Source organism: Ictalurus punctatus, chromosome 10 (genome assembly GCF_001660625.3).
Source record: "Ictalurus punctatus breed USDA103 chromosome 10, Coco_2.0, whole genome shotgun sequence".
NCBI classification, from domain to species: domain Eukaryota; kingdom Metazoa; phylum Chordata; class Actinopteri; order Siluriformes; family Ictaluridae; genus Ictalurus; species Ictalurus punctatus.
In genome coordinates this window covers 14,383,043-14,397,689 of record NC_030425.2, presented here as the reverse complement: position 1 = coordinate 14,397,689, position 14,647 = coordinate 14,383,043, and the positions used below count along the sequence as shown (strand labels likewise).

Below are 14,647 nucleotides of genomic sequence, written 5' to 3'. Positions count from 1 at the left end.
TTTACTCCAAATGGTACAATAAAGAAAAAAAAAGATCCAGTGAGTGGCAGTTCTGTGGCTGGAAACGCCTTGTTGATGAGAATGGCCAGACTGGTTTGAGCCGACAGAAAGGCACCAGTAACTAAGATAACTAGACGACAATGTTCACTGTTCTTCAGTGGCTTTCACAGTCACTGCATCTGACAACATTGAGATGTTTCTAGAACAGGAGATTCACAGCATGAAAGTGCACCTGAAAAATCTGCAGGAATTGCGTGATGCAATCATGTCAACATGGACCAGAATCTCAAAGGAATGTTTTGTGAGTAAAGGTAGGCCCTACAGAGTATTAGTACAGTGTTCCTAATAAAGTGCTCAGTGAGTACATAAGTACCAGCAGCAGCATGTGTTCTCACACTTCAGACCAAACTCTCACAGCAGACTAATCCTAAAATGCCTAATTGCACTGTACAGGCAGGATTTTCTATGTGCAGTTTGCTAAACACGATAGAGATACGAGTATCACTCACTCTGTGTCCGTGTCAGTCAGAGTGAGTTCTGAGCCTTCGTTCCTGGAATCGGAGTCCACCTCGCTCTCTGCTAACTCCAGCCATGTCCTTGCCGATTGACCTGAAATCATAGACGTAGCTCACAAATGTAGTTAAACCAACGTGCGTGTGTGTCCATTAATTTGCATTTGTGTTACCTTAGCTAAATAAAGCTGCAGTATGCCCACACATAGCCTACATCTTAAGCTCTGCAGCTGAAAGGCAAGTACCATTAAGTGGATATCAATTTTGCAATCACAAACGGCTACAAACGTAAACTCACAGTCTCACAGACCGAGCTAGAGTGGGGGCAGTGGTTAAGGGGAGAGAGAGAGTTTTTTCCAGAAGCATTTGTAATCTTCATATTTTGGGAATTATTTCCATCTTTCTAGGAAATACCAGAAATGGTGAACAACCCTTTACCAATAATACGGTAACAAACAGTAAGCACATACTGGTGCTACAGAAAGATTTAATCCAAATAAACTAAATAGCTTGTCAGGAGATCAATATTTGTCTGCCTTTGGCAGTTTGTCAAGCCTAGCTTAATAAACCTGCTGTCAAAGTCAGACTGGCCAAGCAAGCCATCTGAAAACACCACAAAGGCCTGGGGCTATGATATAAATGAGTTCCTATCTGCAAAGCAAAAGTATTAGGCAAGGAAATTTATGTTTGATATAAATAGCTTGACATTTTGACAGTGAATTTTTAGTGGAAGCTAGACCATCTTATAATAGTGACAGTGACGTGACAGACTTGACACTGATTAGGACGTTGCCAGCTAGCCTGTCTCCCACTGCTGTGACTATCTGGGTTGAGACATGTTCATGCTGCCAAAGCTGTTAAAGCCAACACAGGCTGATTAAAAGGAAAATGATCAAGTCTGATCACTAGACTACTCACCGGCTCTCAAACGCTGTGAAACTGAGGAGCATGCTTATGATCGAACTTGAGTTTCTAATATATGAAATGGCCTTGGCTGACTGAGAGACGATTACAACTACACAAGCTAACCTATTTAATGTTATTTCTGTTTCATATGCACGTAGATTTAGACGTCTGTGGCTGCAGTTCAATCAAATATTGCATACATAAAACACAAAGCTACATTAGAAACACACAACTCCATCAGTGAAAACAAACACACACTCACTGCGGGGATGCTGATGGAGATTTATACTTGACTCCAGTTCTGTTTCAAAGTCCTCTTTAGTTGCAGCTCTGTCCTCCCCCACCTACAGCAGGAATAAAATAATAAGAAAAAAAAATATTTGGTCGTAATTGTATCGACAATGTAATCATGGAATAAACCATACTGGTTAGTGAAGTGCATCGGTCTCAGGATTTACAGTAAGGGATGTGAAATATCATTCCAAATCCACAAATAAATGAAAAGGGGGAAATTGGTAGTTAATCCCAACTGAAGCAATGCCCAAAAACATGATAGTACAGCACAAGAGTGTTGCTTTATTACTAGTGTTTTAGTAATTCAAATTAAAACATTTGACAATGTTTATAAAAAAAAAAAAAAATAAAATAAAAAAAAAAACACCTCGAGCCCTGGTAGTTTTAAAAACACTGTCCAACAGGTTTGAAAAGCACCGCCTCGGTGCTTTTCTGTGCCAGTAAGTCCCAGCCAAAGAGACTTCCTCAATGCTACAAGTGCCTCCTCACAGCTCCAGGGGTCGATCAGGTTTACTGTGTGTGGCGTTTCGCAGTGTCTCCCAGTCCACGTGCTGGTTTCTTCCGGGTCTGCGGTTTCTTCCCTCCTCCCAAAAAGATGGATTGGCTACACAAAACTGCCCCATGTATGAATGAGTGTGTGAACGTGTGTGCATGGTGCGTCCCATTCAAGGTATACTAATCCTGTCTCACACCAAGTTTCCCCAGGATCCACCACAACCCTGATCAGGATAAAGTGGTTACTGAAGATAAGTGAATAAATGAATGTATTAATAAAGGAAGGAATGAAGAACACATTGCACTGTAGTTCACTGACTCAAAAGAGTTCCAAACTGTCCCACGTTACATTGCTGGTGGTCACATATACTTTTACACATTGAATCGTCTCAGAATGATGGATCCGAGTGAACAGACCTACCACAACTCACATTAGTCACAAAAATGCCTGTCTGATATTTAGACAATTCAACTAACTTGCCTCTTTCTTCTTCCAAATCATTTAATCAAGGTTCTTTTCTTTTGCACAAATCTGCTCTAAGGGATGAACTTTCTACAAATAGATGGTCAGTTCTCTGACTCACACACAGTCATACCTGCTGCTGTATTTCAGCTTGGGTAAAGGTCTGGTAGGGGTTTGATATAGCTTCCTCTTCCCTGAAAGGTGACTGCTCATTGTGGTACGACGGTGGACTGTCCCGATCACTTCTCAAACTGTTTCTTTCCTCCGCTTCATCTTCCTCCTCATCCACAGCCATCTCTCTCTCTTCGCCTGTCAGGAGCTCCAGAGTGATTCGAGATTTGGCATAACGAATGTTACTATCCAGAATCAGCTCTGGGTCATCATCATCAATGTCTTCTGGAAGGACAGCATCATCCCCAAAGCCCTGTTGCAGTCAAACAGATCATTAGCCCTGATATTTGCTTAGACAATTCTATCACCTAGATACAGAGAGACACTGTGATGGAATATGATACAAGTATAAAGAGTGCTTTCATTCCAACCAATCAAATAATGCTAGAGATGAATAATGATCAGGTTCATGGGATTTATAGCATTCTGGTTTTGAGACTGAAATTCCTGTCTGTTGGATGTGTCGCACTAAACAATATGTGCAGGTACATAAGAAAAAGACACTGTTATTAATGTATCCAGTTTTAAAAGCACTCTGGAGCTCTTAGTTACACAAACGCATAATACAGCATAATGAGAAGTGCCTCTAACAGTGTGAGAGATTCATACAAACAAACGGAGCGTAACGTGATTCATTGTGTCAAGATTGTCAAAAAGGTATTATTACATGGACTTTGAATTTATAGCCTTGTGCACTGTGATCAAGTTCATTAAAGCTGTGTGTGATGAACTGATATCTTATTTCAATCCCTTGCTCCCTAGCTCCTACTAGACAGTGGCTAAATTTGTCTACGACTCACACTTTATGTTGGTTTTTATTTACTACTTTTTGTTTGCGTGGCTGTTGAAATCTGAGCAAAATCTGTACCAAATGCTGGACAGTCTACCACTGGCAGCGTGAGTATAGCTTTCCTCAGACTGAGCAACAGGCTAAATATACTGAACTAAAACGTTTAGGGCTGGTTTTTAAGTGATGTCGAGTTGCTTCATTAGACATGCATGAAAATATCAGGTGTGAACTACTCTCTGTCTCGCATGTCCTTTTGTGAGCCAGGACTGGTGGTTAATACAGAGTCTGGACAGGATCTAAAGCATTCACCATCTCCATATTTACTCCTCACCCGTTTGTATTTTTTACAGTAAGAAAGACAAAGCCCTGGTTAGTTGTTCACAAATAAAGCCGGCCTTCGTCTCAGCAACAGGGTTTCTGCTTGTCCTCTTTTGCCTATAACGTGCATATACACACGCTCTTAAATATCATAAGAGCTGAAAGTGCACTTTTCCCCATGCTGCTCTCTCATCAGCCGATTCAGCACCTTTCACACCCCTCCCCTCGTACAGCCCAGAACCAATTTACCATGAAAAATGTGCAGAGTCTAAAATCTTAATGGCGCAATTAGTCTCGTTTTGGGTAGATTTACGGCAGCACTTGACTCTGGTGCTTCAACTACATCTTTGCTAAAAATTCAAGGATAACACGGTCATGTGTCTGAAGAGCTCAGAGAGAGTGAACTGGGCATCTCCTCTAAAAGTTCCTCGTCTTGAGGACTAGTTGCTTGGTCTGTGCTTACCCCATCATGTCTTTATTTCTATTCATACACCTCTTTTAGGCAAACCTTCTCTCTCTCTCTCTCTCCTATTTAACAGTCTCCACTCAAGTGCCAGGGATTTGCATTTGGTGCCGAGTCCAACAGGCTAGCACATATGGGAGGAACTGAGTGTTCTAATATCATCTAAGTGCCATTCGTCATGTAACTGAACTTCCAACCCTAAGTAATGGCACAGTGAAATAAAGCTGTTCTCTATGTTGATTGATCACAAATTTAGCTTTAGTTCTCAGAGTCAGTACCTTAGACACAGGTAGCTGAGGATGGGTGGGGGTGTGTTCTTGCACATCAAGATCTGCAGGATTCTCCACAGTGCTCCTGTCCTCCGCCTAGGGTCAAATACGCGCACACACACACACACACACACACACACACACACACACACACACACACACACACACACACACACACACACACACACACACACACGATGCCACAAAATAAGATCAGGGACAAAACCTGTACTTCACATTTTTTAATCTCTAATCAGTCAAACTAAATTCATAGCAAATGCAATTTAACATGCGACAGCAAGAATGTGACCCAATACCCAATTACAACCCCAATTCCAAAAAAGATGGGACAGTATGGAAAATGCTAATAAAAACAAAAGGAGTGATTTGTAAAAAAAAAAAAAATATATATATATATATATATATATATATATATATATTATAATTTGTAAACCGTATAAAGACAAGGTATTTGATGTTTTACCTAATCAACTGCATAGTTTTTTGTTTTGTTTTTAAGATAAATGTTTATTTTGAAATTGATGCATGCAACACGTTCCAAAAAAGTTGGGACGGGGCAATTTAGGACTAACAGTGATGTGATAAGTTGAAATAAGGTGGTGATTGTGAAACAGGTGAGGCAATCCTTTAATCATTAGTATATAAGGAGCCTCCAAAAAAGGCCTAGTCCTTCAAGAGCAAGGATGGGTCGAGGCTCGCCAATCTGCCAAAAGATGCTTCAGCGATTAATCAAAACACTTTGAGATCAATATTCCTCAAAGATAAATCGGTAGGATTTTGGGCATTTCACCTTCTACAGTGTACAATGTAATTAAAAGATTCAAGGAATCCGGTCAAATCTCTTCTGAATGCCCGTGATCTCTGATCCCTCAGACTGTCGTGTTCTCCAGGCCAAAGAGGAAAAGGACCAACCAAGCTGTTATCAGCGTCAGGTCCAATTACCATGGTATGGTATGGGGGTGTGTCAGTGCCCATGGCATGTGTAACTTGCACATCTGTGAGGTCCCCATTAATGCAGAAAGATGTGTACACATTTTGGAGCAACATATGCTGCCATCTACAGCAGAACAGCAGCAAACCACATTCTGCCCAGTTTACGAAGACCCCCAACGAAGGCCCCGTACAGTTGCGCAGCTGAAGAAATGCATAATGGATGCATGGAGGGAAAATCCGCTTGCTAAACTTAACCAATAATAAGTATTATTAAAAGAAAAGGTGATACTACAGTGGTAAACAGTCGACTGTCCCAACTTTAAGAGTGTGTTGCAGTCATGAGATTTGAAACAAGTGTATATTTTAAAAAAATAAATTAAATTCACAAAGTAAAACATCAAATAATGCGTGTCCAATATATTACAGGGTGAATTGAATGTTCAAATGAGCGTTCCATACTCTCCCAACTTTTTCGGAATTTGGGTTGCAGCCTACTGCAAAACACAAGAAGTTCCAGAAGTAATAGGGCACTTACTTAATATAATTTTATCGTTGTAATATTATAATTTATGATTACAATTGTAAATATTTCAACTACCAACAGAAACTGATGACATTTTGAATTTGTGATAAAAGAATAAATCACGACATATGACCAAAAACCTTTAGGCTAATATCAATATGCATAATGGTGGGTTATTTAGCAGTAAGTGGACTGATTAGTGTTACTCTGCATCGTCAGAGGTGGTGACAGTTTTCAGCAGCCTCTTTTCTGTAATAAATTCATCCATGAAGCTCGTCACAAGGCTGAATTGGAAGATTTGCGATTTGTGACGTGTTATGCCAGGACTGGATTCTCAAAGCACTCAGCATAGTCATAACCTACTTGAACATATCATATCTTAAGTGTCTTGCCAACAGAAGCCATAACTGATCATGTAGTTAATATTAATGTCTATTACGACCACCATCAAGGGCATTCGTGTGATGTAGGCATGTGAAACTCAAGTCTTAGAAGGCCACTGTGCGGAGTTATCATTTTACTTCATTTAATACATGATTCAACTCCTCAGCTAATTCACCAATGCCTCCATGGGATACATCTGGTGTGCTTGAGAAGGTGAAGAAAGTTAAGCCATTTAAAAATGATAACATTATGAGTTTTTTAACAATCAGTGCTCAATTTTTATCACTGTGGAAATAAAATACAAAAAAAAACTAAACTTTAGTTTATGATTTAGTTATGAATGGCAAAATGTCTTGAGAATCTGGTACTTAGAAAAAGTCCTAACTGCTGCCAAAAGGAACCCATACTCATACAGGGTTTTTTTTTTATTTTTTATTTTATAAATCTCCTGCAATTACACAACAACCTGGATCAGCTGCCATTCTTTTTCAACAGTCCATGGGATGATAAGACACACTTTTTAAAGTTTGTTCAGATGTTTCTAAATCATAAATTTGGTTACATATTCTAATGAATAATTATTCACTCATTGGTCACTTTAATACAAACACCTGTACACCTGCTCATTCATGCAGTTGTCCAATCAGCCAATTATATAGTAGTGCATAAAACCACACAGATCACAAACTTCACTTTGCAGCAAACATCAGAATGAAGGAAAAAATGTGATCTCAATAACTTTAACTGCGGTATAGTCGTTGGTGACAGACAGGCTGGCTTGAGTATTTCAGAAACTGTGAATCCTGGGATTTTCACACGCAACAGCCTCGAGAATTTACACAGAACTCAGAAATAATTTGCTCAAGCACTGGAACAGAGTAGATTAACGCTGTCCCTTTGCTTATATTAGTTTTAACATAGGTTTGTCAGTCGCAATTGCAACAACGCTTACAGGCAGTGCACAAAATTACACAAACTACTCTGTTGGGGCATCCAGTACTAATTTATCATAAAAATATGTGAATACATCCCCACAATCTTCACTTATATCACTTTATAAAGAGAATCCTAAAAGATGAAATACCTCAGTTTTAAAACACTCTCTTGCCAATATTTGACAAAAACCATTATACAAAGTTAGACAAATTATCGAATTTCTTTATTAACATACAAAATTGGTGCACATTTAGCGGAGATAAAATCATAACCCCTCTCTGAGTAAAAGCTTACCCCTAGAGGTTTCCTGATGCCTAGGTATACCATGCCTGGTGGTGCAGCCTTGAGGACATCTACCGCCTGGGATAGAGTGCAGGTGTCCAGGTAGGTGTCATTAACAAAGACCAGCTGATCTCCAGGCAGAAGGCCGCCATGAATCTCTGCAACACCTCTGGCTACCAGCGAGCGAATGACTATCACAGAGCGTGTAGTGTCCAGAGGGTCCTGCAGAGGGCAACACAGACCACAGGAAATATACTCATATGTACAAAAACACATGATGATGCATACAAACATACATGCACACACAGATCAGAGAGAGACAGCATCAGAGAGAGACCTTCCACGAAGGATGAAGTCTCAAATAACAAGGCAAGTAATTCAGTAATGCTAGCAGGACTGAACGTGTTATTCTTACACTCTAGATCTTTACTGAGAAACAAAGTAATTTCTGTAGGCCTTTCACACAGCTGCAGCATGTACTCAGAACCCTCACATCACCTGCACAGGATGTAAAGAAAGTCAGAAGATAAGAAGGCTAGATTTCAGACATAACTAAAGGAGAAAGCAGAGGCAGAGAGCTGAATGAACACAAAGCAAACTCTACTCTCTCTCGTTCTCTCTCCAAGAGACCATGTGTCCAGGCATCAATCACTGTCCCAGCAAGCTTATGCTATAAAACTGCAATTCAGCTCCAATTTGATGTCTCTGACAATGTATTTGATGACCCGTATGGGCGGCTTTTATGTGACGAGTGACAATATAAAAGTGATTAACAAGTGGTTGGTTTAGTATGAAAGCTAAAAAGAGCCGGAGCTGTATTAGCAAGCACATTCGTCTGACCATGATGAGGAGAAATATTTATGACTATAATCCACTCTGAGGGAACAGGAACGGACAGTAGAGACCAGAGTAATTCAAAACCTCAGCAAAAAAAAAAAACAAACACTTTTTTTAGTCTGTTGTGGGAAAAAACTTTGACATTTATTCAATCTTTAGTTGTTGACTTATGCGAGTCCATTTTACTAGATTTTGTTTTCTTCACAAAAGCAGTTATACTTTAGTATACATTTGTCAAACTTGAACTAAATTTCAAACAACATTTATTAAGAAGACGGCTGCAGGAAGAAATTTTTCCCCTCTTATTTTTACAGCATACAGCCGGAAATAATGTGAAACACACACACACGTACAACATGGTCTGTGTAAAGTTTGCACGATGTATGATCAGAAAATGAATAGTTGCACTGACATAAAAATCACCTTTTTTTTTCTTTGAAGAACTAAACTTTATGACCTGTGATGTCACTCAGCACTGCTTCAACGTCAAGATCGCACCGAAACGGTTTGATTAATTCGTGCTGGGATTTAGAAACTGGCTGGGTGCTGAGTGCTGCAACAGGTCATAAAGTATCAAGATTTATTCGTCAGAAATATGGAAACGCAGTAGCAGTGCATTTACAGTACAAATACTTTCCTTTCCACATCACATGAGTACGCAAGCAGTTGTGCGTCCCTATGCTAGTACTTCCCATTGAAAGTGTGAAGGAATAAATACCAAGTGATACTACACATAAATGAACTGGAAACTAATTGCGGTCTACTGAAAGTATTGCCTTCAAGAGCAATCTGGATCTTTCCTTCCTGCACAGAACAGCAGGAGAGGTCTTATGCTAGGACCAGATTTTCAGACTGGTCAATTAGGCTCAAGATTGGGTGAGTTTCACTCTGCTAGACAGCAGTGGAGAACAGGAAACAGCTGGCTTAGTGTCCAGAGCCATTACAGACCTCTGATTAAACAATGCAGAGGTACTGCCGAGTAAGCAGAAGAGCTGGGGAAATGCAATAAACTGAACACTGCTGGGAGAGAATATAAACACAAAAATGGAGAAGGCAAAAGAGACATGTTAATGAAGAGAGAAGAACAAAGACACACAGAGAGAGAGAGAGAGAGAGAGAGAGAGAGAGAGAGAGAGAGAGAGAGAGAGAGAGAGAGAGAGAGAGAGAGAGAGAGAGAGACAGAGAGACAGACAGACAGACAGACAGACAGAGAGAGACAGAACTTGGTGCAACAGAAGTAAGGAAAAAAGCAAATGGGAAAAAGTTGGGAGAGGGGATTTGAGGTTCCACCCCAGCTGGCCCTTTTAGAGGACACTGGCTGCATTGTCCAGATGCCGAGTTACAGCCAAGTGCACTCCTCTTTCCAAGGCCTCTCTCATCCCACATGGCCAGTGATGTCAGCGGTGCAGCTGGAAAAAAGCACGAGAAGCAGAGCTGGGCTGGTGGGGCCACGCTGGGACAGCGCAGGGGGCTGAACAGCACCAAAGCTCGACACGCAACCAAGTATGGCACCAGAAACAGACGGGCAGCTGTGGACAAATTCACAAGCCTGTCAGCTACAATGTGGGGGGGGGAGAAAGCCAAACAAAGAAGGACAGAAAGCTAGAGAGAAAAAAATGAAAGAGCAAGTGTCCCATTTCTTGTTTATGTTTTGGCCTGAGTGAAGCATTTGCAAGCTTCAACTTTAAGAGTTCATATAAACCAGAGCTTATTACAGAGTACAGCTGCTTTCTGAGTGCAAGAGCTTTCAGGACAACCAATGACAACAATCCAGGCAGAACAGCTACTGTATACAAACAAGGACACCCTCAACATGCTGCTGCTGCTCAGAAATCCTGTGGACATTATAAAATCTGTTAATTTACCTAGTTGAATATAGCGACCTAAATGTAGACTAAACAAAAACATTTCACAGTGTGCATTTTGCATATACACAGACAGAGACCCAGGCTGTATTATACTAATGCAGACTACTGAACTAGCTCACTGTATTTTGTTGTTGTTGCTGGAAAAGGGTAGGGGGACAGTTAAGCCTCTGTGCAGTTATTTCCCTTAGAAGATAAAAGCATCCTCTCTAAGCTGTGACTGCTCAGTGGGCCAGCCCTGCATGTCGAGAGGTTCAAATTCTTGTGTTTCAGGTGGGCAGTAAATCTACAGTTTGTGCTGGAATCATCTGCACAGTCACTTCACCTTATCATTAAATCTTGCTGAACCAAATTCCAGGAACTATTTCCATCACTTTGTCGACAGCCCTCCCCTTCCTTTTCTCCCTGTGCTTGTCTCTGGGGGAAACTGAGGTCTTGATGGGACGCTGTTCTCACGGCGTGGATAACCAAATGACTCGCAGTGACAAACTGACATGATCACAAGAATCTGAAATCTCTCAAGTATTTCTCCGCTGAAGATCCAAGGTCACGGTCTACATCGTTTTCATTAAGACTGAACTTTTCAAACGTTTTAGTATTGCTTACTGCAGAGGATCTATAACGGTGCAAATGATAAAACTGTATAAAACTTGAGTACTAATGAAAAACGCACCTCATCAGGCTTTCCAGCACGTTCCTACAAATCAGGTCATTTATAAGGTTGTGTAAGGCAGAAAAAGAAACATGGGAACTCTGTTTATAATAAAGCTGGAAGATTTGATCTAGGCTTTGTAGCATGAACAATACAGAACAGATAACATCAGTAAATCCATCACCTTCACTGGCCTTCATCATATACAACATGCTGGAACTGAACGCTCAGTTACAGTGAAGGTAACTGATTCAACTGCCTTCTAAAAGCATCTGCTTTTAGATTTACACACTATTTGATCAATTTCCTTTGCTGCCATGGCGATAAAATTTCTCCTCAGTCAGATTCTGGTTCTACGGGGGCAGCGGATAAATAAACAAAGAGTAAATAAAACAATAAATCACAGACATGATCTATGCCTACCTGCCAGAATATTCCCGCTAAATGGTGCATTGATGTGCAGGTAAGACCATTTTGACTGCCATAAAATCCATTCTCTTAAGACTTTAAAATTCTTTTCCTTGGCAGGCAGGAAGTGCTAGAAATGACTTGAGCCATGGATACAGTGGAGCACACATAAATAATATAGTGTAAGCTTAACACTGAAAGTAACTACGTTTACCAAGAAATATCCAATACTGAACATGTCCTCTGTTTACACCGGTTCCTTTGTGCAAATCATCTAGCAGTATTGGCATATATTTATACAAATAAATAAATAAATAAAATAAAAACAGGAACATTTTAAACTGCTAACACTCCTGTAGTTCTTGCAAACAGAATGTAATGAGGTCTGGTTAAAATCCTCTACCACGGGAAAGCTCGTCAATCATTCACCTTTTCAGAGCAGTATTACAAATGTGACTTCATGCATAACCTCCAGTCGTCGTCAAAGAAATTCACTGTAGTAAAGTTTAAATGATTACACAAATCCAATCTTACTTATGGTGAAGTCGCCCTGACACGACCCTTTAGATCAGGTGTTTAGCTCGAGGGGGCTTCATTAATCTCCATTAACCGCATAGCACACGTTACCAAGAGGCCGTTCACATTAATTCACAAGTTGCTGAAAACCATAGCATCATGCTCCTCACTTTGGGATCCTCCTGGAGTTCAAACTACAAAAGAACAAAGACCGCTGCAAAAATCGTTTTATAAATCACTTTTTGGCACTAGGGGTGTCATTTTGGAGAGAAATACACCCGGAGTCCAGCTGTCAGTCTGGTGGTGGGCAACCATCGATCAAGCTACAGTTACGGGGTTGGCTTGCATGACCTGAGACTTTGAGGTAACTTTAGCAGAACAGGTAAGGGGGGGGGGGGGGGGGGGGGGCAAAGAATAGGAACGCAGATTAAAACAGAGAAAGAGAGATAAAGAGAGAGTAAAAGGAAAGGGAAGAGTATAAATCTGAATGCCAGGGTCCATGGAGAGTCTACAGGAACACTGCAGGCATGTCTGCAGATCCTACTCCTAGCCACACAGCCTTACCAGCTCAAGCTTCTTACTGAAGACGCTATATCAGAATCAAATCCCCCCCACCCCCTCCACACACACCCTTTGTGCTACAGCACAAATGAAAGGAAGTTTGAGAAAGAGAATAAATGAAAAAGGAAATAAGACTCCACTACAGAATCAATCCTTCCTTCTACTCTGTACATTTCAGGCGCTCTATTATTAAACATACCAAACATCTAATGTCGGGATACTTCTACAACTCTAGAGACAAATACTGTACATTTTGCACGCACACACACACACACACACACACACACACACACACACACACACACACACAGAGTAAATAAATTCCCATAGGCTACTCAGCTTACGCTCAGGCCTATGGGCAGAGAAGCGAAGGCAGTGCGGAAGAAAAGCAGGCAGGCAGCACTAGGTGAGAGGGGCTCAGCTGGCGCTCAGAGGAGAGATAGAGAGTTCATGACTGAGAGGGGTGCACACAGGTCAATACGGCCTCCGTCAAAGCCCAAGATACACAGAGAACCAAATCATCTGCGACGCACATTCTCCTCACTTCTCTTTGATGAGGGTTTCAGAACCAAAAATCAATATGGAAACTTATGATTGCTCTTGGGTGAATAGGGTTCACAAAAACTTGCCTGCGTTTACCTAATTTCACCAAGTAACAATGCTGGCCCAGGAAAAATAAAAATTATTTTATTTTATTATTTTTTTTACTACTGATGAACATAATTTACAGACCGAAGATCACTACTCTTACAATATGATTACACAATTAACCACATTTGAAACAAGATTTTTGGCTTCAATTATTTAAATTAATTTCATTCATTAAACATTTGAAATAATGGTGATAACTAATTATCTAATATTAGTCACCACTGTTTACTGCCAATTCATGCTTTAAAATCAAGAGCTCAGGTATATGCTGTGGTGGCATATTTATTCATCAATATCTAATTCAGTTTTCATCATTTAAACAATACACACAACTCATGTGAATAAGGAACTTACATTAACTCAGATTTATATTTGTGAAGGAATATAGGTTTATGATGCACAATGTTTTATATTTACTGATATGCGCAATAAAATTATTCTGCTCCTTAATTTGCTGACGAGAAATATGCTTGTATTTTATTAGGGCTTTTTTATAATAGAGATTGTCTTAAAGCATTTTTTTGCCAACATTAGTGACCATGGCAAGGAAAGACCCCTTAAAATGGAGGTTCCCTCATCACAAGAGTATTGTTCACATTCAACTCATTGTGAACAACCTTTCAACACACTTACTGTTTGACTTGGTCATTATATCTGCACTATTCGGTGTGACCCAAAAGATGATGTCTTGGAGAAGGTTCTACTCCAGGATTCTTCCTCATGCCGTCTGAGGAAGTATTATCTTGCTGGATTTCTGTAAAGCTGGTTTGTGAAAACGTCTATAATTAAAAGCGCTGGACAAATAACCGAATTGGATTGAACTGACCTACTAGGAGTTATTTTTGTAATTCTTTTTTATAAAGAATGTTAATGTTTAGTGATAGAGATATCAACGTACTACTTACCGTCCCATCTGAAAGTATTGGAGCGGCAAGGCCAATTCTTCTGGTTTGGCAATAGACTGAAGACATTTAGGTTCGAGATCAAAAGATGAAGAGGAGACGATAAGATCAGAATTTCAGCTTTTGACATCTAAATGTGTTAAGCAACTTAGAACCTGGCACCACAACACATCTCCTGTGACTGCAGTTGCAATATCATTTTTTTTTTTAAATCCCTTTGAATACATAAGAGTCCTGAGTCAGCAAATCACTTGGTCTTAATTCACACACACAAAACGTATGGAGTGTGAGTGACGCTCCAATGGTGCTTTTTTGTCTTCATTTCTGTCCCTCACAGAGGTGAGGACTAAGGCAGAATTTAAGGGATCACTGCTCAGGTGACTGCTATTAAGCAGCAGTGTCATTCCGTGCATGGAAACTGCAGCGCTATCACTCAGAGCGGCCCCTGACAAGGAAAGAAGCATGCCTTGCCATTAAAAACGTGATCGCACTTCA

At 40.4% G+C, this 14,647-nt stretch overlaps 1 protein-coding gene across 6 annotated transcripts in view; it reads right to left on the bottom strand.

The window, feature by feature from the left end:
• The window catches only part of patj (PATJ crumbs cell polarity complex component), a 133,572-nt gene that overhangs the window by 99,629 nt on the left and 19,296 nt on the right, over positions 1 to 14,647 (bottom strand). For all 6 annotated transcript variants that reach the window (XM_017477989.3, XM_017477988.3, XM_017477994.3 and 3 more), the window contains exons 19-23: positions 7,773 to 7,982; positions 4,691 to 4,777; positions 2,804 to 3,094; positions 1,681 to 1,762; positions 510 to 609 (exon numbers count right to left, since the gene is read on the bottom strand). In XM_017477989.3, coding sequence (XP_017333478.1) covers positions 510 to 609; positions 1,681 to 1,762; positions 2,804 to 3,094; positions 4,691 to 4,777; positions 7,773 to 7,982 — 770 coding nt within the window. The remainder of the gene's footprint in view (positions 1 to 509; positions 610 to 1,680; positions 1,763 to 2,803; positions 3,095 to 4,690; positions 4,778 to 7,772; positions 7,983 to 14,647) is intronic.